At 36.0% G+C, this 18764-nt stretch overlaps 1 protein-coding gene across 18 annotated transcripts in view; it reads right to left on the bottom strand.

Moving 5' to 3' along the window:
- The window catches only part of VPS13B (vacuolar protein sorting 13 homolog B), a 733580-nt gene that overhangs the window by 377622 nt on the left and 337194 nt on the right, over positions 1 to 18764 (bottom strand). For 12 of the 18 annotated variants that reach the window (XR_007401755.1, XM_049093088.1, XM_049093083.1 and 9 more), the window contains 2 exons: positions 13551 to 13709; positions 3831 to 3958 (listed from right to left, as the gene is read on the bottom strand). Coding sequence is in view for 15 of the 18 variants with exons in the window: in XM_049093088.1 (XP_048949045.1) it covers positions 3831 to 3958; positions 13551 to 13709 (287 nt within the window). In the remaining 3 variants the exon portion in view is untranslated. The remainder of the gene's footprint in view (positions 1 to 3830; positions 3959 to 13550; positions 13710 to 18764) is intronic. The other 6 variants (XR_004814450.2, XR_007401756.1, XM_035714496.2 and 3 more) reach the window with 1 other exon arrangement.

Below are 18764 nucleotides of genomic sequence, written 5' to 3'. Positions count from 1 at the left end.
TTTCTTCATCTGTACTCTCGGGGCAGGGGTGGGGTGGTGGGGAGATCAGCTCTGATATAAAGATGCAATGTATTAACTCTTACCTGAAGGTCTGCTACATAAAATTAACTCAATGAACATACACTGATTTTCTCCTATATATCAGATCCACATATTAGTTCTCATGGGTTCACAGATGTTCAGTCTTTTTTTTTTTTAAAGATTTTATTTATTAATTTATGAGAGACAGAGAGAGAGAGAGGCAGAGACATAGGCAGAGGGAGAAGCAGGCTTGTCACAGGGAACCCAATGTGGGACTCGATCCTGGAACCCCAGGATTATGCCGTCAGCCAAAGATAGATGCGCAACCACTGAACCATCTAGGCATCCCAGGGAGAAGGAGGCTCCCTACAGGGAGCCCGATGTGGGACTCGATTCCAGGACCCTGGGATCATGACCTGATCCAAAGGCAGGTACTCAACCAGTGAGCCACCCAGGTGCCCCTCACAGTATTTTTATTAAAAAACACCAGTGCTTATGATGTAACTAAAATAAGCAGTATTCCATTTGCACTACAACAAATGTATTAACTATGTCCAAAATCAATTTTCCTATTCTATACATTTTTAATACTCTATGAAGATATTTGGGTTATCATCATATATAGCAGAAATCTAATATACCCAAATTAGAGCATTCGGTTAAAAACCTCAAAAGTGAACCTCAGCTGTCTTCTTTTCCAGATTGTTACAAATCCACTTTCCCATATAAATGCTGCCAAGGGAAAACATGAAAAAATGCCTACATTTGAATTCCAGACTTCCTCCTCCTAACAAACTACCATGCAGTTATAGTCACTTTCTCAATGCCTATAAACAAAAACATGAACCTTTGCAAAATTTTAAGCATTAAATGTAAATAATTACTTTTACCATTAAGGTGTTTGGTAGTTGATCTGTCTAGCCTCAAATACCTACCCTTTTTTGATTATGCAGATAGGCCAGGAAGTTCACAAGATATGAGGACATCAAATGTATCATGCAATATGATTACTGCCATCACTGATCATATTCTATATATAACTTCTTGGGAGAAAGAATTCAATTGATCTAGCTTAATTAGCTTATGAGACTTGAGACACTGACATATCAAAATCAAGGAATGTGGGAAGTAGTTCTCTAAGGAATAACAGATTAGCAAAAGAAGGAGACCAAGAGGCTTGGTATAGAAAATAAAGAATCGGGATCCCTGGGTGGCGCAGAGGTTTAGCGCCTGCCTTTGGCCCGGGGCGTGATCCTGGAGACCCAGGATCGAATCCCACGTCGGGCTCCCAGTGCATGGAGCCTGCTTCTCCCTCTGCCTGTGTCTCTGCCTCTCTCTCTCTGTGACTATCATAAATAAATAAATAAAAATTAAAAAAAAGAAAAGAAAAGAAAGAATCTATTATACAGACTACTCAGAAAGCTTTAGAAAAAAAAAAAAAACCACCTAGAAAATGCCATATAAAAGAAACAGGATCTTCAATGTAAAAGAGAAGAAAAAGGAGTTCAGCAAAAACTAGGGCAATGTTCTCCGCTATTAGTGAATTCTAGGCCAAAATATTTCTATTTTGTCAACTGCATGCCATTGCCAATCATGTGCTTCTGGAATAAAATGTAGCTTTTGGAATAAAATCTTATCTATTATTTGAACTATAATAGATAAGATCTTTGCTGATTAGCCAATAGAGAAAACTCGCAAAGAACTGAGTTTATGCTAATCTTTTGAGAAAAAGGCCCCCAAACCAAGTTCACATTTTAAAAAGTTGTTCAAGACTACATAAAGTACTATCACATAATCCATTAAGATGAAATGTGGAAATTACTTTTCCCACTGATAAACAAATAGGTTACAGTGAATATTGTTTATGTCTAAATGCAAGATATGTCTATCATAAGTAGAAATGGAACATGGGCTTCCATTTCCATTAGCAAATATCAACTTTGGCTGCAAAATCAATTTTCCAGAAATTCTGATTCCAAACACATTCACTTGCTCAAACTTCCACTAAGAGGATAATCCTTTGATGGTTTCAAGTATGATGTTCTGTTTTGTCAGATGACAACTTCAGGGTTTTGTTTTATATTTGGTTCATAAAACATCTTGGAAAATGGACATTACTATTTTAAAAACTCAGAATTTTAAGGCCTAGATTTTAATCATTTAATCAGAATCAAGTTTTATCTTTAAAGCTTTCCAGAACACATTAAATCTGGAAACGTCTAAATATAAACCATGTATAATACAGGGCTGGGACTAGGAATGAGGCCAGTGAGTGCCTATTTCATATTCAAAATAACCTATACAAAGATATAATCATTAGTACTCTTGTAATTCTATGTTAATTTATACTCAATAAGTTTAGTCAAATGAAGAACATCAGTTTAAATTGCACTCGTAGGGGATTCCTGGATGGCTCAGCAGTTTAGTGCCTGCCTTTGGTCCAGGGCGAGGTCCTAGAGTCCTGGGATGGTGTCCCACATCGGGCTCCCTGCGTGGAGTCTGGTTCTCTCTCTGCCCATGTCTCTGCCTCTCTCTCTCTCTCTCTCTCTCTTATTCTCTCATGAATAAATAAATAAAATCTTAAAAAAATAAAAATAAAAAATAAAAAAATTGTACCCGTAAAAATGATTAACATAGCAAATTTAATGTTAAGTGTATCTTACCACAATTAAAAACTTTTTAAAAGAAGAAAAAAATGAGGAACATCAGTATCTCTACTTATAAGTAATCCACAATGATGTCTAAGCTTAAATTTATTGTTGGTAACAAAGCTAATGAAGGCACTGTATCATTAGAAAATAAGCAAAAAAAAAACAAAAAACAAAAAACAACCCAAAAGAATCCCACTAGAATGTTAGAATTAAAAATAATCATAAATATTATTTAATCTAAGCATTTCATATTGCAGTCCATAGTTAAGATCCAGAATTTGTTACTGCTAAGTGCTGGTTACTTGAAATTCTCCACACCCCTTCACTTTCATGAACTGTCTGACTTTTCCTTCTACATCTCTGATCTCTCCTATAGGCTCCTTCAAGGACACTTTTACTGTCTATTTTAGATATGGTATTCCCTTGGTCCATTGTTCTTTCAACTTTACATATTTTTTGAATGATGAATTCTCCTGATTCTAACCATCTGTAGATGATTCTCAAAATTATATCTCTACTGTGAATCTCTTCCTTAACCTCCAGATATGAATATCCTACTGTCTAACAGAAGCCTGGTTATCTCACAGGAATTTCAAATACATGCATAAATTAAACTCCCTGTTTACCACTGACCCTGAAAAGCTGTTTCTTTTATCATTTCATGGCATCACTATTCACCCAAATGCCAAAAGTGGCACCTGGAACACCACTTGGACTGGAACACCTTCTTCTCATTCCCTGAAACCAGTAGTCACCAAGCCATGATGAGTTCATCTTCAATCTTTCAGGGACCGCTGTCCAACTTGGCCTACTCTCTAGTGTTTTGTGGTTTGTATATTGAACATTTAAAATCTTTTAAAATAAAGAAACAGAATGACTTTTTTAACTCAAGAAAAATCTCAAAATTTGTGTATTTTTAGAACTTCATCAAAAGAACACATAATATGTATTTCATATAATTCTGTTAATATATAAAGTGCACCAAGAATTTTCACCTAAGTTATACAAATGAGATGGATACAAATGTTAAGAGATTATTTCTTTTTTACCAATATTAAATGTTAGTAGTGAGACTATTTTTTTACCAATACTTAAGGTGTTAAAAATTATAAAGGATTATAGAAATTAAAACCAGATTATATCTAACTTTTATTTTACCTGTAGTGTGAGACTCTTTACTGCATTCCATACTACTCCAACAAATTCTTTCATTCTTTCTTCAGGACTTCTACAGCCTTCAGATATATTCAGCATGGCTTTCACAGGAACTGACAATGGTCGGGATTCTAAGTATAAGAATAGTTATTTAACACACATGTACTTTACTGTTTTACAAAAATATAAAAAAAATATTTCTATGATTATTTCTTTCCTTAATAGCTCCAAATGAGATTATAAAATATATTAGATCATTTTGTATTATAGAATTACTGATTTTTGCAACTATTCAAATATAAGCAAAACTCATCTGTTAAAAGTAAGGAATGTGTTGGTTACTCTTGTCAGGAATTGGTGATTGGAAGGTAACACTGTGGAACAATGTTAGAATCTAATATTCTATTTACTGAATACATGGATATATCCACTTCACAAAAATTTATTAAGTTGTAACCTAACAATTTGCCCATTTCTCACTTTTATAATGATAATACTGCAATGAAAGCTTTACTTGGAAAAAAAAGGGGGGGACCCCTGGGTGGCTCAGCAGTTTAGCGCCTGCCTTTGGCCCAGGGCATGATCCTGGAGTCCCGGGATCAAGTCCCGCATTGGGTTCCCTGCATAGAGCCTGCTTCTCCCTCTGCCTCTCTCTCTCTCTCTCTGTGCCTTTCATGAATAAATAAATAAAATCTTTTAAAAAAAAAAAGGAAATTCAACAACAAACTATTTGATTCATCCACAATTGATAAGAAACAAATCTTCCTACATATGAATTCTCTTGTTAACAAAAGCTTATCCATACTCTCTCAACTTTAAAAACTGATTCTGAGAAAAAAAAAACAAAACCTGATTTTGAAAGTAACCAAAAGAACTATGTGATCACATAAAAGACAGATCTATATATATTTAACAAAATGTGATTCCAATCTGTATAGCATGTTATTAAAAATTTTGTCTATGGATATTACAGAAATCAAAGAATCTCAATAATTTTAAAGTTAAATGTCAGAAATTGCTATTAATTTAATGGTAATTTATAACGTGTTATTTCCAAACAGATCCATATATTTTATGCATTATATGTTAATGCAAACATATAATTTGTATATACCATTTTAGGTACTTTTTAAGTAGCATAAAATAAATCAGATCTTGCTCTTAGGACTTTGATTAAATTAAGTTTTGATGGTCCTAAAATTCTATCCAAAGTAAATGCTACCAAATCACTACTACATGAACTGCAGTTGCAGTATCTCAACTCATTTTTTCCCTGTCTTCCCAACTTGGTTTATTAGAGTTTATATTAGATTAATAATACCTTAAGGGCATGGAACATAAACCTTTTTTCTTCATGCTCATAAACCCAAGTCTACCACATTACGCACGTTAGAAATTCAAAGAATGTTATTTATAAAAAGAATTTGGGAAAGATCCATGGAGATATTTGGGAGCAGAGCACTGTAGGCAAATAAAACAGTAATGCAAAAGTCCTCAGTTAGATGTGTACTTAGGATTTTTTTTTTTTTTAAGATTTATGTATTTATTTGAGAGAGAGAGAGAGCACAAGCAGGGGGAGAGGGGGGCGAGCAGAGGGAGAAGCAAACTCCTCATTGAATGTGGAGCCCAACACAAAGCTTGATTACAAGACCCTGAGATTCCGACCTGAGCTGAAGGTAGACACTTGACTTACTTAAGCCACTCAGGCACCTAGACGTATACTTAGGATTTCAAGAAACAGTATAGAAGCAATGATGGCTAAAGTAAAGTGAAGAGTGATAGAAGTAGGAAATGAAGTCAGAGCTACAAATAAGGACCAATAACAGAGCTATAGAGGCCATGGGAAGAAGGTTGGCTTTTGCTTTGAAGAAGCTAGGATAGGATTATGGATTCTAAATACAGTCATCAAGTATTGGACATATTTTAAGAGGCTACTGGCTACTCTGCAAAAAATAGGCTGCAAGTATTAAAATAGGAAGACAGTATGTGAGAGATGGTCGCTGCATTGAAGGTAGTAAGAAATGATGAGATTCTGTATCCACATAAAAGCTACAGCCAATAGGACTTACTGATGCACTACAAATACCCTGAGAAAGGTCAAGAAAGGATGACTCAAAGGTTTTAGGTCACAGCAGATGGAAGAATGAAGCTGTAAGAGAAAAGAGAATGGAGAGGGTGAAAAAACTTCATTTTTTAGACCTATCAAGCTTCATGAAATTCCCATTAGTTCAAATGAAGATATCAAGCAACAGATTAACAGCTATAAAAATATGGAAAAATATGAACAGATAATTCACAGAAAAATATAATTTGGACAAAAAACTAATATTTATTTTTCAAAAAACAAATATTAAGACAAAAATCAGGTTTCCTCTTTAGTGGTCACACTGGCAAACATTTTAAGGTATCCATTTTTATGTTTACAAAATCTGCTGTTGTTGAAGCCTCTTGTGAAAATTTTTCATATATTGGGAATATAAATAAGTATGGTCTGTAGAGTAGAATTGTAAGAGATGATCATTTGTAGCTATCAAAATTTAAACACACATTATTCTTCAAAACAATCCTATTTCTAAAAATCTATGCTACAGAAACATTATAACAATGTAAGAGTGCATGCATTTAAACAACTTAAAAAGAATGGTCCATATCAGCAGTATTATTTGAAATAGTTAAAAAAGAAAGAGAAGGGTAAGAAGGGAGGGAGGAGGAAATGGAGAAGAAAAATGCTAAGCAACTTATCTGTCCATCAAAAATAAATAGTTAAATTAACTTAGAAATACCCACAACGAAGATGGTAATTCACTCATTTAAAATGAGAAACAGTTACAGGCATGACAGAAAGGGTATTTTTGATATCTTGTGAAATGAGAAACATACGTATGTATAGCACAATCCAAATATGTTTTTAAAACAATGTGTCAGTTTGAGTGTGATTTGTCTATTCCTTATATAGAAAAGTTACAGAAGAGTAAAAAGCAAACCCACAGGTTACCTCTGAGGAGAGTAAAACAGAATTGATGAGGGGTAAGAGGGAAGGGGTACTTAACATTTTATTCCATATATTTCAGAATTAATTAAATGTTTTATAACAGCGAATTACCTATTATAATCTTCTTAATAAAACACATTAATTTGCTTTGTACTCATTTTAACTTCCTTTCTTTTATACATTAGTAGTTATAAGAACAAAATGGTTACCTAAACTTATGATAGAATTCTGCCAATTTAAATAACTCACTTAAATGCAGACCAACCACACAAAACCTGCACACAGAAATTTATAGGACCTTTATTCCCAATTGCTAAAATTTGGAATCAACTAAGATGTCCTTCAGTAGGTGGATCAATAAAGTGTGTTATATACAAAAACTGGAATAGTATCTATCACCTAAATGAAATGAGTTATCAAGCCATAAAAGCATATGAAAGAAATTTAAATGCATATTAGTATGTGAAAGAAGCCAGTCTAAAAAGGCTATATACTAATTCAAACTTCATGACATTCTGAAAAAGGCAAAACTATGGAAACGGTAAATAGATTAGTGGTTACTAGGAGTTAAGCAGGAGAGAGCAAGAAACAGGCAGAGCACAGATTATAGCACAGTAAAACTACTCTGTATGGTACTACAATGGTGGATACAGGATAAAATAAATTTGTCCAAACTTACATAATGTGCAACACCATGAGTAAACTGTAACATAAACTATGGACGTTGGGTGATAATAAAGTTCATCAATGATAACAATAACACTTTAGTAGAGAGTGTTGATAATAGGGGGAGTCTATGCACATGTGGGGCAGGGGATACATGGGACATCTCTGTACCTACTTTAAAAAATAAACTCTAGGGGCACTTGGGTGGCTCAGTCAGTTAAGCATCCTACTCTTGGTTTCAGCTCAGATTATGATCTCATGGTTGTGAGATCAAGACAAGCATGGACTCTATGCTACGTGTGGAACCTGCTTAAGATTCACTCCCTTGTCTCCCTCCGCCCCTCCCAGCCCCTACACACTCATTCTCTCTAAATAAATAGATAAATATTCTATAAAAATACATTTTTAGGGGATCCCTGGGTGGCGCAGCGGTTTGGCGCCTGCCTTTGGCCCAGGGCACGATCCTGGAGACCCGGGATCGAATCCCACATCAGGCTCCCGGTGCATGGAGCCTGCTTCTCCCTCTGCCTATGTCTCTGCCTCCCTCTCTCTCTCTCTCTCTCTCTCTCTCTCTCTGTGACTATCATAAATAAATAAAAATTAAAAAAATTGTTATAAAATGCATCTTTAGATGCAGCCAAAATTTTAAAATCTTTGAACAATGAATACCAAAGATTTCCAAAGAGATTTCTATGGTCAAATTTTGAAAATCTAATACAGAATATTAAGTTTCTTAAAAACATCATTATTACAACTTCTGCTTATTAGAGGTATAAAATCACATTATTTTGGATACACTAAACTTTCAATACACATTTCCTAAAAGCTAGAGGAAGACAGTTTTTAAAGAAAAGACAATTTTCTATAGTTATATATATTTTATAGGTGGGATATTAAAACTCCCTAAATTCTGCCAATCTCAATCTATATTTTATTTAGCCAAAACCTCTAGCACTTGCTACATGCCAGGTCTGTATTAAAAGTTTTACAAATATTACTTGGTTTATACCTCATAACATTCCCATGAGGAACACACTATTATTTAGACTCTTATTCTCACCATTTTTAGATAAGAAAACTGATCATACAGAGATTAAGTAATTCATTTAAGTCACCCAGCTGGTAAGTGGCAAAACATGGATGTAACTCCAGAAAGTCTGACTCCAAAGTCCATGCTTTTAACAGCACCTCTTCTGTTTTCCAAACCCTGTGCCATAACTTCTAGTTCTACCAAATGCATAGTAAATATATTATATTTTTACTCAAGATCATGGTACCACCAATTATTCAAAAATCATCAGCTTTGTTCAGTCTCACTGGAGCTATTAAAAAAATCCTACATTTAACATACGAGTCTGATACCTATTATATTTCCTGTTTGCAATAATAAATAATGTACTGTTAATAATAATAAGGTAGTTTTGAGGTTGAAAATTTACCAATTAAAATAACAACAATCAGTTATTGGGTATGTACTATCTAACTTGGTGCAATATTAATTCTTCATTTCTGTGCCATGGAAAATGTAGTAAACTGGACTTCTGGGAAAACGGTGGAGTAGGAGGACCCAAGCTTACCTTGAACCATGGATACAAGCATATAACATTCACATAAATGTAAATAACCCAGGAAACAATCCAAAGACTGGCAGTAAAAACTCTACAACTAAATATAGAGAAGAGGCTTCATCCAAAATGATTTGAAATGGGCAGACATACAGTCAGGAGCTAAATGGACCCTCAGGTCTGTCCACAGAAGTAAGGGACTCCATAGGCATAGAGAGGGGAGGGAAACAAACCCTTGCATAGGGGAGTCCATACAGGGAAAACAAATCCCCATAACATATGGCTTTGAAAACCAGAGGGCTAAATTTTGTAAGTTCTTAAGAAGCAGTGGGATTTCAAACCTGCACCTTTAAAAATCAGCTGGCTGGGATCTTAGACAGCTCAGAGGAGGAGAGGCAGTTGAGTCCCCCACCTTAAAGAGACAGCCCACAGAGATAAGCATAGGAATAGCAATTTCAAAAGCACCTGGGGCATACGAGAAGGAGAGTATTTTATAATTTCTGGGAGAGTCATCTGGGAATGAAGGAGCTGACAGGTGCGATTTCCCTTCCCCAGCATAAACACATGGCCACCTAGGGGAACCAGTATGGTGCCCACAGTCACTACTTAACTTGCTAACACCTCCTTTCCTTGCCTCCTTCTCCATAACTAACAGATCCTCCAATGTATACTCAGCCAGAACCCACCCCTGGGCAGTACCACACGCCTAGCAAGGTATAAGCAACCCCAACAGGGGACAGCACCAGGCAAGAATAACTATTCTCTGACAAACTGGTAAAGGTAACCACACACACCACTAATATGTGGCCTTAGCAGTGGGCTAAGGATATGTCTTTCAGGCCCTGACCACCAATGAAAGCTTCTTAGGGGACAACAAAGTGAAAGTGCCCTACAGTCAGTTGCTACTGCATCATGGGCAAATGCTTGATTTGACTCAATCAAGCCTATGCAGCTCCAGACTAGCCTACTAACACTACATGGACTGAACACTGCCCACAACAGGCAAAAAAAAAAAAAAAAAAGCCACGGTAGATGACTGCATTGAAAGAAAAAGTGTCTCAGCCACAAAAGCAGAGTGTACACAATGCATTTAAGAGACAACCTTGAAGCTTCAGGTTCTGGTGAGCAGGAAACACTGCATTGCAGGGCGCTACAGGACCTATTCATCACAAGGCCATTATCTTCAAGAGCAAGAGACATACATGACTTTCCTAACACAAAGAAACAGACACAGACAAAAGGATAAGACAAAGGAATATATCCCAAATCAGAGAATAGGACAAATTCACAGCAAGACACCTAAGAAAAATGGAGGTAAGTAATATACCTGATAAAGAATTTAATTATCACATAAAGACACTCATGGGACTTGAGAAAAGAGTGGAGGACATCAGTGAGACCCTTAACACAGAGATTTAAAAAATAATTAGAGATGAAGAACAAAATAAATGAAATTAAAAATACATTAGATGTAATAAATAGTAGGCTAGAGGAAGAGAAGTCAGTGACCTGGAGGACAGAGTAATGGCAAGTAGTCAAGCTGATCAGGTGAGAGAGAAAAAAATTCTACAAAATGAGAACAGACTTTGGGAGTGAAGCAATACCATCAGTGAGTAACTCTTGCATTATAGAAATCCCAAAAGGAGAAGAAAGAGAAAAGAGGAAAGAAAATGTATTTGAAAAAATAATAGCTAAAAACTTCCCAAACTTGGGGAAGGAAACAGAAAACCAGATCAAAGATGCACAGAGAGCCCTGAACAAAATAAAACACAAGGAGGTCGACACCAAGACATATGGTAATTCAGAGGGCAAAAACTAGTGATAGAGAATTTTAAAAGCAGCAAGAGAAAAGAAAACCGTTACATACACGGGAAATACCATAAGGTTATCAGCTAATTTTTCTTCAGAAACTCCAGGCCAGAAGGGAATGGAATGATATATTCAAAGCACTGAAATGAAAAAATCTGCAGACAAGAATAATCTATTTAGCAAGGCTATCATTCAGAACAGAAGGAAAAACAGAGTTTCCCAAACAAAACTTAAAAGAATTCCTTACCACTAAACCAGTCCTACCAGAAATGTTAAAGGAGACTCTGAGTGGAAAGGAAAGACCATAAGTAAGATTAAGAAAAAAAGGAAGCACAAAAACAGTGAAAATGAATATACCTCTAAAAATTAGTCGAGGGACTCACATAATAAAAAATAAATGTAAAGTATAATTCCAAATACCTAAAATGTGTTGGGGAGAGAAGTAAAAACTGGGCTCAAACTTGAGCAACTATTAACTTAATAAGGCCCGCTATATGCCGAAGATCTTACATACAAATCTAATGGTAACTGCAAATCAAAAGTCAGTTATAGTTATGCAAAAAATAGACAAAAAGGAATTCATGTATATCAACAAAGAAATCCAAATAATCATGAGAGAAGAGAGCAAGGAAAGAAAGGGACAGAGAAGAACTACAAAAACAAGCATTAAATAAGTAACAAAATGATAATATATATCATTAATGACTTTGAATGTAAATGGTCTAACCACTCCAGTCAAGCCATAGTGTGATGGAATATACAAAAAACAAGACCCATCTATGTGCTGCCTACAAGAGATTCATTTCAAACCTAAAGACACATACCGAGTGAAAAGTGAAGGAAATGAAAAGCATTTTTCATGTAAATAGATGGGGGGAAAAAGCCAGCATAGTAATACTTATATGGGACAAAACAGACTTTAAAACAAGACTGTAACAATAGACAAAGAGGGACACTATATAATCATAAATAGAGCCTATCAACAAAAAAATAACAATTTTAAATTTTTATGGACCCAGCACGTAAGCATCCAAATACATAAAGAAGTTCATAACAAATACAAAGGAAATAATCAATAGCAATATATTAATAGTAGGGGGCTGACACCTCACTTACATCAATGGACAGATCATCCAAACAGAAAATCAACAAGAAAAAAGTGGCTCTGAGTGACACTGAATCAGATGGATTTAATAGATATATTTACAACATTCTATCCTAAAACAGCAGGATACACATTCTTCTGAAGTGATGGAACATTCTCCAGAATAGATTACTTATAAGGTCAGAAAACAAGTTTCATTGAACATGATCAAGTGGGATTTATTCCTGGGTTGTGAGGGTGGTATAGTATACACAAATCAATCGTGACACATCACATCAATAAGAGAGAGAATAATACCATATAATTATTTCAATAGATGCAGAAAAAGCATCTGACAAAGTACAATATCCACTTATGATAAAAACCCTCAACAAGTAGGCTTAAAAGGAACATACCTCAAAATAATAAAGGCTATCCTCCCCTTTGCTCTATATAGGGTGAGGACTATATAAGACGGGACTGACTCCCTATGAGATCATGTTTGGTCTTCTTCCACCTATTATCCCCAATTTAAAACCTGAGGGGCTTGCTGAATTTGATGATCACCAACTTCTTTTCTCCCTCCAAATGTTACAATGAACACATGAGCAGGTGTGGCCTAAGATGAGGGCCCTCTATGAGACGGGCCACCCCCAGACTCCCATCGATATATCGGCTGGGTGACTGGGTGTACGTGCGGAGATACCAACACCGGACACTTTAACCTCGCTGGAAGGGACTCTACATCGTGATCCTGACCACTCCCACCACTCTCAAGGTCGTCGGGATTACTCCCTGGGTCCACTACACCCACGTTTGGCCAGCTGATCCACACGCCATTCTCAAGGACTTTGTTCCAGAATGGAAAAGCCAACAGACAAGGACAATCCCCTAAAGCTAAGACTGCACCGTACTCACTTATTTCCCACCTCAAAGACTCCCTAGTCTGAGGTTGTCCTTCAAAATAGGAAGGGATTAGTCTTCTTACAACAAAGGGGGGCAGGGGTGGGGTTCTGTGCTGCTTTAAACACAGGATGTTGCATCTTCCCTGGGATGTAAACGGGAGCAAGAACAGCAACAAGGTTGGTTCGAATCCTGGTTTAGTCATTCCCCCTGGCTCACTCTGAGAGCAACCTGGACCCATGATTGGGTCCGTCCTTAGGTTCCTCTGAGAGGGGGAAATGTGGAGGCCGAGAAAATTAAGGCCATTCTACTTTAAGTTCAGCTTTAGCACAAGTACAGCTATCCCAGACCCCTGTGAATAAGAGCTAAAATTTACAGCTTAATGCCCTAGAAAGCCCCAAATTAGAATGAGAACAGAGCCCAAACCAGTGGCAGGAAGTCCCATATTAGAATGAGAACAGAGCTCAATGCCCTTGAAAGCCCCATATCAGAATGTAAACAGAACTTAAGAAATTCCTCCACCCCTTATAGAGGTCCCCTAGATCAGCCCATAAAACTAAGCTGAAACCCACCTCAGGGTCCAAGTCCCTGCTCTGCTATGTCGGGTATACTTGGACCCAAGCTTGAGCTCGTAAATAAACCCTCATGTGTTTGTAATAATAATAATAATAATAATAATAATAATAATAATAAAAAGGCCATACCTGAACAACTACAGCTAAGAAGCACCTGGGTGGCTGAGTGGTTCAGCATCTGCCTTTGGCTCAGGTCATGATCCCGGGGTTCCAGGATCAAGTCCTGCATCAGGCTCCCCTCAGGGAACCTACTTCTCTGCCTCTCTCTCATGAATAAATAAATAAAATCTAAAAACAAACAAAAACAAAAACTATAGCTAACTTCAAACTCAATGAAAAACTTAGAGCATTTTCACAGTGGAGAAAAAGGGCAAGAATAAGACAAAGATGTCCATTCTTATCACATTTATTCAACATAGTACTGAAAGTCTTAGTCACAGCAATGAGACAACAAAAAGGAATAAAAGCCATTCAAATTGATAAAGGAAGAAGTAAAATTCCCACAAAAATACTAGAATTGATAAATTAAAATTATAGGATACAAAATTACCGTGCAGAAACCTGTTGCATTCCTATATACTAATAATGAAGCAGCAGAGAAAGACATCAAAAACACAATCCCATTTATAATTGTGCCAAAAATAATAGAATGCTTAGGAATAAACGTAACCAAGGAAGTGAAAGACCTGTACTCTGAAAACTATACAACACTGCTAAAAGAAATTGAAGAGGACACAAAAAATTGGAAAGATATTCTATGCTCATGCACTGGGAGAACACACATTGTTAAAAGGTACATACCACCCAAAGCAATCTACAGGTTTAATGCAATCCCTATCAAAATACCAACAGCATTTTCCACAGGACTAGAACAAATAATCTTAAAATTTACATGGAATCGAAGAAGCCCCTGAATAGCCAGAACAATTTTTTAAAAGAAAAACAAAGCTGAGATATAACATTTCCAGATTTCAAGTTATATTACAAAGCTGTAGTGATCAGAACAGTATACTACTGGCACAAAAATAGACACAGAACAGAACTGAAAACCCACGAATTAGAAAAAGAAAGAAGAAAGAAAGAAAGAAAGAAAGAAAGAAAGAAAGAAAGAAGAAAGAAAGAAAGAAAGAAAGAAAGAAAGAAAGAAAAGAAAGAAAGAAAAGAAAAGAAAAGAAAGAAAAGAAAGAAAAAAGAAAAGAAAAGAAAAGAAAGAAAAGAAAAGAGAAAAGAAAAGAAAAAAAAAAGAAAGAAAGAAACTAACTAACTAACTAACTCCAGGAATAAACCCACAATCATATGGTCAGTTAACTGTTGACAAAGCAGGAAAGAATATCCAATGGGAAAAAGTTCCTTTAACAAGTGGTGTTGGGAATACTAGATGGCAGCATACAAAAGAAGGCAACTGGACCACTTTCTTACACCATACACAAAAATAAATTCAAAACAGATTAAAGACCTACATGTGAGACCTAAAACCACAGAAATACTACAAGAGAGCACAGGCAGTAATTTCTCTGACATGGGCCATAACAGTATTTTTCTGCATGTGTCCTGAGGCAAGGGAAACAAAAGCAAAAATAAACTATTGAGACTACATAAATATAAAAGGCTTCTGCACAGCAAAAGCAGCAATCAGCCAAACCAAAAGGCACACTACTGAATGGGAGAAGATATTTACAAATGACATATCTGATAAAGGGTTAGTATCCAAAATATATAAAGAAATTATAGAACTCAAAATCCAAAGAAATGAATAATCCAATTAAACTGGGCAGAAGACATGAACAGACATTTCTCCAAAGAAGAGGTTCAGATGGCTAACAGACATATGAAAAGATGCTCAAATCACTGATTATCAGGGAAATACAAATCAAAACTACAATAAAATATCACCTCACATCTGTCAGAATGGCTGAGATCAAAAACACAAGAAACAACAAGTGTTAGAAACAATGTGGAAAATAGCAACTCCTGCACACTGTTGATGGGAATGCAAACTAGTGCAGGTACTGTAAAAAACAGTATGGAGTTTCCTTTAAAAATTTAAAATGGAACCATCCTATAATCTGGTAATTGTACTACTATTTACCCAAAGAATATAAAAACACTAATTCAAAAGGATATATGCACTCCTGTGTTTATTGAAGCAATGTTTACAATAGCCAAATCATAAAAGCAGCCCAAGTGTCCCTCAATAAATGAATAAGGAAGATACGGTGTATATACACAATGGAATATTATTCAGCAATAATAAAGAATAAAATTTGCCATTTGCAAAAACATGGATGAAGCATACCATATGATGTCACTTATACGTGGAATTTAAGATAAGAAACAATACAAGCAAGCAAAGGGGGAAAAAAGAGAGACAAACCAAAAAACAGATTAACTATAGAAAACAAACAGATGGTTACCAGAGGGGAGGCAGGTAAGAGGATGTATAAACTAGGTAAAGGAGCTTAAGAATAACTTATCTTTAAAAAAACAGATTTTATTTATTTATTCATGAGAGACACAGAGAGAGAGGCAGAGACAGAGGCAGAGGGAGAAGCAGGTTCTCTGTGGGGAGCCTGATGCGGGACTCAATCTCAGGATCCCGAGATCATGACTTGAGCCAAAGGTAGATACTCAACCACTGAACCACCCAGGTGCCCCAACTCTATGGATCCTACAGTATACATAAACCAATGGCACCAAATATTGCATTTTATACCAAATGGCTTACTCTATTGAGTTCAAGACTCACAATCAAAAGGTTACTTCGTGATATTAAAGAGTCAAAAAATATTTGTTCACCTACAACAAAATGTAATTCATTTCTCATAATAAGTGCTTCTCAGAATTAAGCTTTGATTTAGGTTTTTATTATCTGCTATGTAAAAGCCTTAGAGAAGTGCTATCACAAAGGTAGGTCAAGTTTAGTAACTGGTCAATAAAGGAGAATGACTTCTACTAGAAGAGTAGCAACAACAAAAAATTCCTATAGCATTGTTCCTTTACCCGAAGATATTTGACCATCAATTTATATGTTTATTCATCATAATGCTCATACTAAGACACTATTCATTTCACTGAAAGGACAATCCATAATTCCTCTATCTATTTCATGTAGCAGCCTGAAATAGTATAGTGGCTTACTCAATCAATCGAGATAATTTTAATTATAGTTTACATACAATGAGTTTCAAGTGTATAGCGATTCACCAATTATATACATGAAAGAAAAAAAACCCATGTGTACTTTCTTAAAATAATTCCCTAATAGCATATTATTTGACATTTCTGTAAAAAAACAAAAACAATAAAAAACACAACTTTGGGGGCACATGGATGGCTTAGTCAGTTAAGCATCTGACTCTCAGTTTTGGCTCAAGTCATGATCTCAGGGTCTTGAGATGAAGCCCCACACTCAGTGTGGAGTCTTCTTATCCTTCTCCTTCTACTCCTTCTACCCCTGCCCCTCTCTCTCTGCCTCTGGAATAAATAAAGAAAATCATTTTAAGAAATATAACTTTTTGTGAGGTATACAGTTACAACTTATGGCTTCATGTTTATTTCAAATTTTAAATAATCACTAAGAAGTAAAGTGTGCCAATCTTTATTTCTCCTATATGTTCACAGGAAATCAAGCTGTTCAGACACTTCTAGCCATGACATTATTATGCCAAGGAGTAACTGCCTTAAATAGAGTTGAATTACCTAAAAGGAAATTTAAGGTAAAAACAAACAAACAAAACAAAACAAAACAAAACCCTCCTGAGAGGTTATAGATCACCCTGGAGTGGCAGCATAAAGAATCATAGGCAAAAAAGAGAAGATGACTACAAAAAAGAACCCATAAGGGAAATCAAGGCTTCCTAAAAGATAAAGAGGGGAAAGTTGCAAGCTCAGAAAGGAAATACTTCAGTAGGACTTGAAGCAGGACTACAGAGTTGGTTTATCACAAGTTCAGAAAGCTAAAGATCAAATGAAGAATACCAGGCTAAGCAAAATGTCATATTTTTAGGCTTCTGTGCAGAGATTTGAAAGAGAAAGAAGGGTAAATGCCTCAGAAGAGAAACCAGACCTCGATACAATAAATGACATGTAGTATTACATTTCATTATCTTGTTCACAAAGACATCTAAAAGGCCAGGATAAAATCTGTTAGTGTTTCATAGGCTTAAGGTGTTCTCTTGCTGACAAATGAATGGTCTGTTTTTGGAGATACTTTATTACAGAACTAATATATGTTAATATTTGGTGAAATATCAGAAAGCACAGCTAACAGAGAAAGAAAAAGAAAGAGGGGGGTGGAGGGAAGGAGAAAAGAAAGAAAGGCAAACAGGCAATTAAAATATCCCATAATTTCAACATGCAATAAAATCATTCCACACGCTTAAGGAGCACCTGCTACATAAACGCAGTTTAGGGACTACATTCTAAACTGGAAATACCACAGTGAACAAAACAGACAAGGTTTCAGTACTCAAGGAGCTCAAGCATAAACGTGGAAGGCTACAGGATTTAAAAAAGATTTTAAAAACTCTTCAAGTAGTGAAATTTCAGACACTAATAGGATAAATATATTTATGTAAAAGCTTCCTCAATGCATAAACTTGTAACCAGGAACCCGAGGTACCACCTTTTTTTCTACCAATTCAAGACATGTGATCTTAGAATCACTTCAACTTTTAGGTTTCAGGTTTCTCATTCATAACTCTTGAGAGAGATTTATTAAAGGCTGCCTCAGAGGAAAACCATGGTGTGGGGCAGCCATTCTGCTACTTGTGAAGAATGAAGAGAGAAATAAAACAAGGGAAGGAAAGAAAAGGGAGAGAAGAGGAAGGGAAGAGTGAAAAAGAGAAAAGGAATCACTCAAGAACACAATCTCATCCTAAGTAGTAAAGCAAAGATGAATGGCTCTAGAATCTGCCCTTTCAAGTTATATACAGATTACCACACTGATCCACCAAGACTATTAACATTCTTTCGCTCTGGTCTTAATACCAAAATAAAACAAATTAACAGCCAAGAAGTTTGAACTTCCATAACACTTTTTTTTTTTTTTAAGATTTTATTTATTTGTTCATGAGAGACGGGCAGGCAGAGACACAACAGGCAGAGGGAGAAGCAGGATCCGTGCAGGAAGTCCGATATGGGACTCGATCCCGAGACTCCAGGATCACGTCTTGGGTCAAAGGCAGGTGCTAAACCGCTGCGCCATCCAGGGATCCCCCGAACTTCCATGACTCTTAATGTGCATGCACCCACAAAATAGCAAACACCAAAACCACCAGAAGAACCCAGAGTAGGAAATGAGCAAATAAAACATTCGCAGTTAATATTATGAGATCTTAGAAG

The sequence above is a fragment of the Canis lupus genome, chromosome 13 (assembly GCF_003254725.2).
Source record: "Canis lupus dingo isolate Sandy chromosome 13, ASM325472v2, whole genome shotgun sequence".
Lineage (NCBI taxonomy): Eukaryota > Metazoa > Chordata > Mammalia > Carnivora > Canidae > Canis > Canis lupus.
This window is presented reverse-complemented; position numbering and strand designations above follow the sequence as displayed.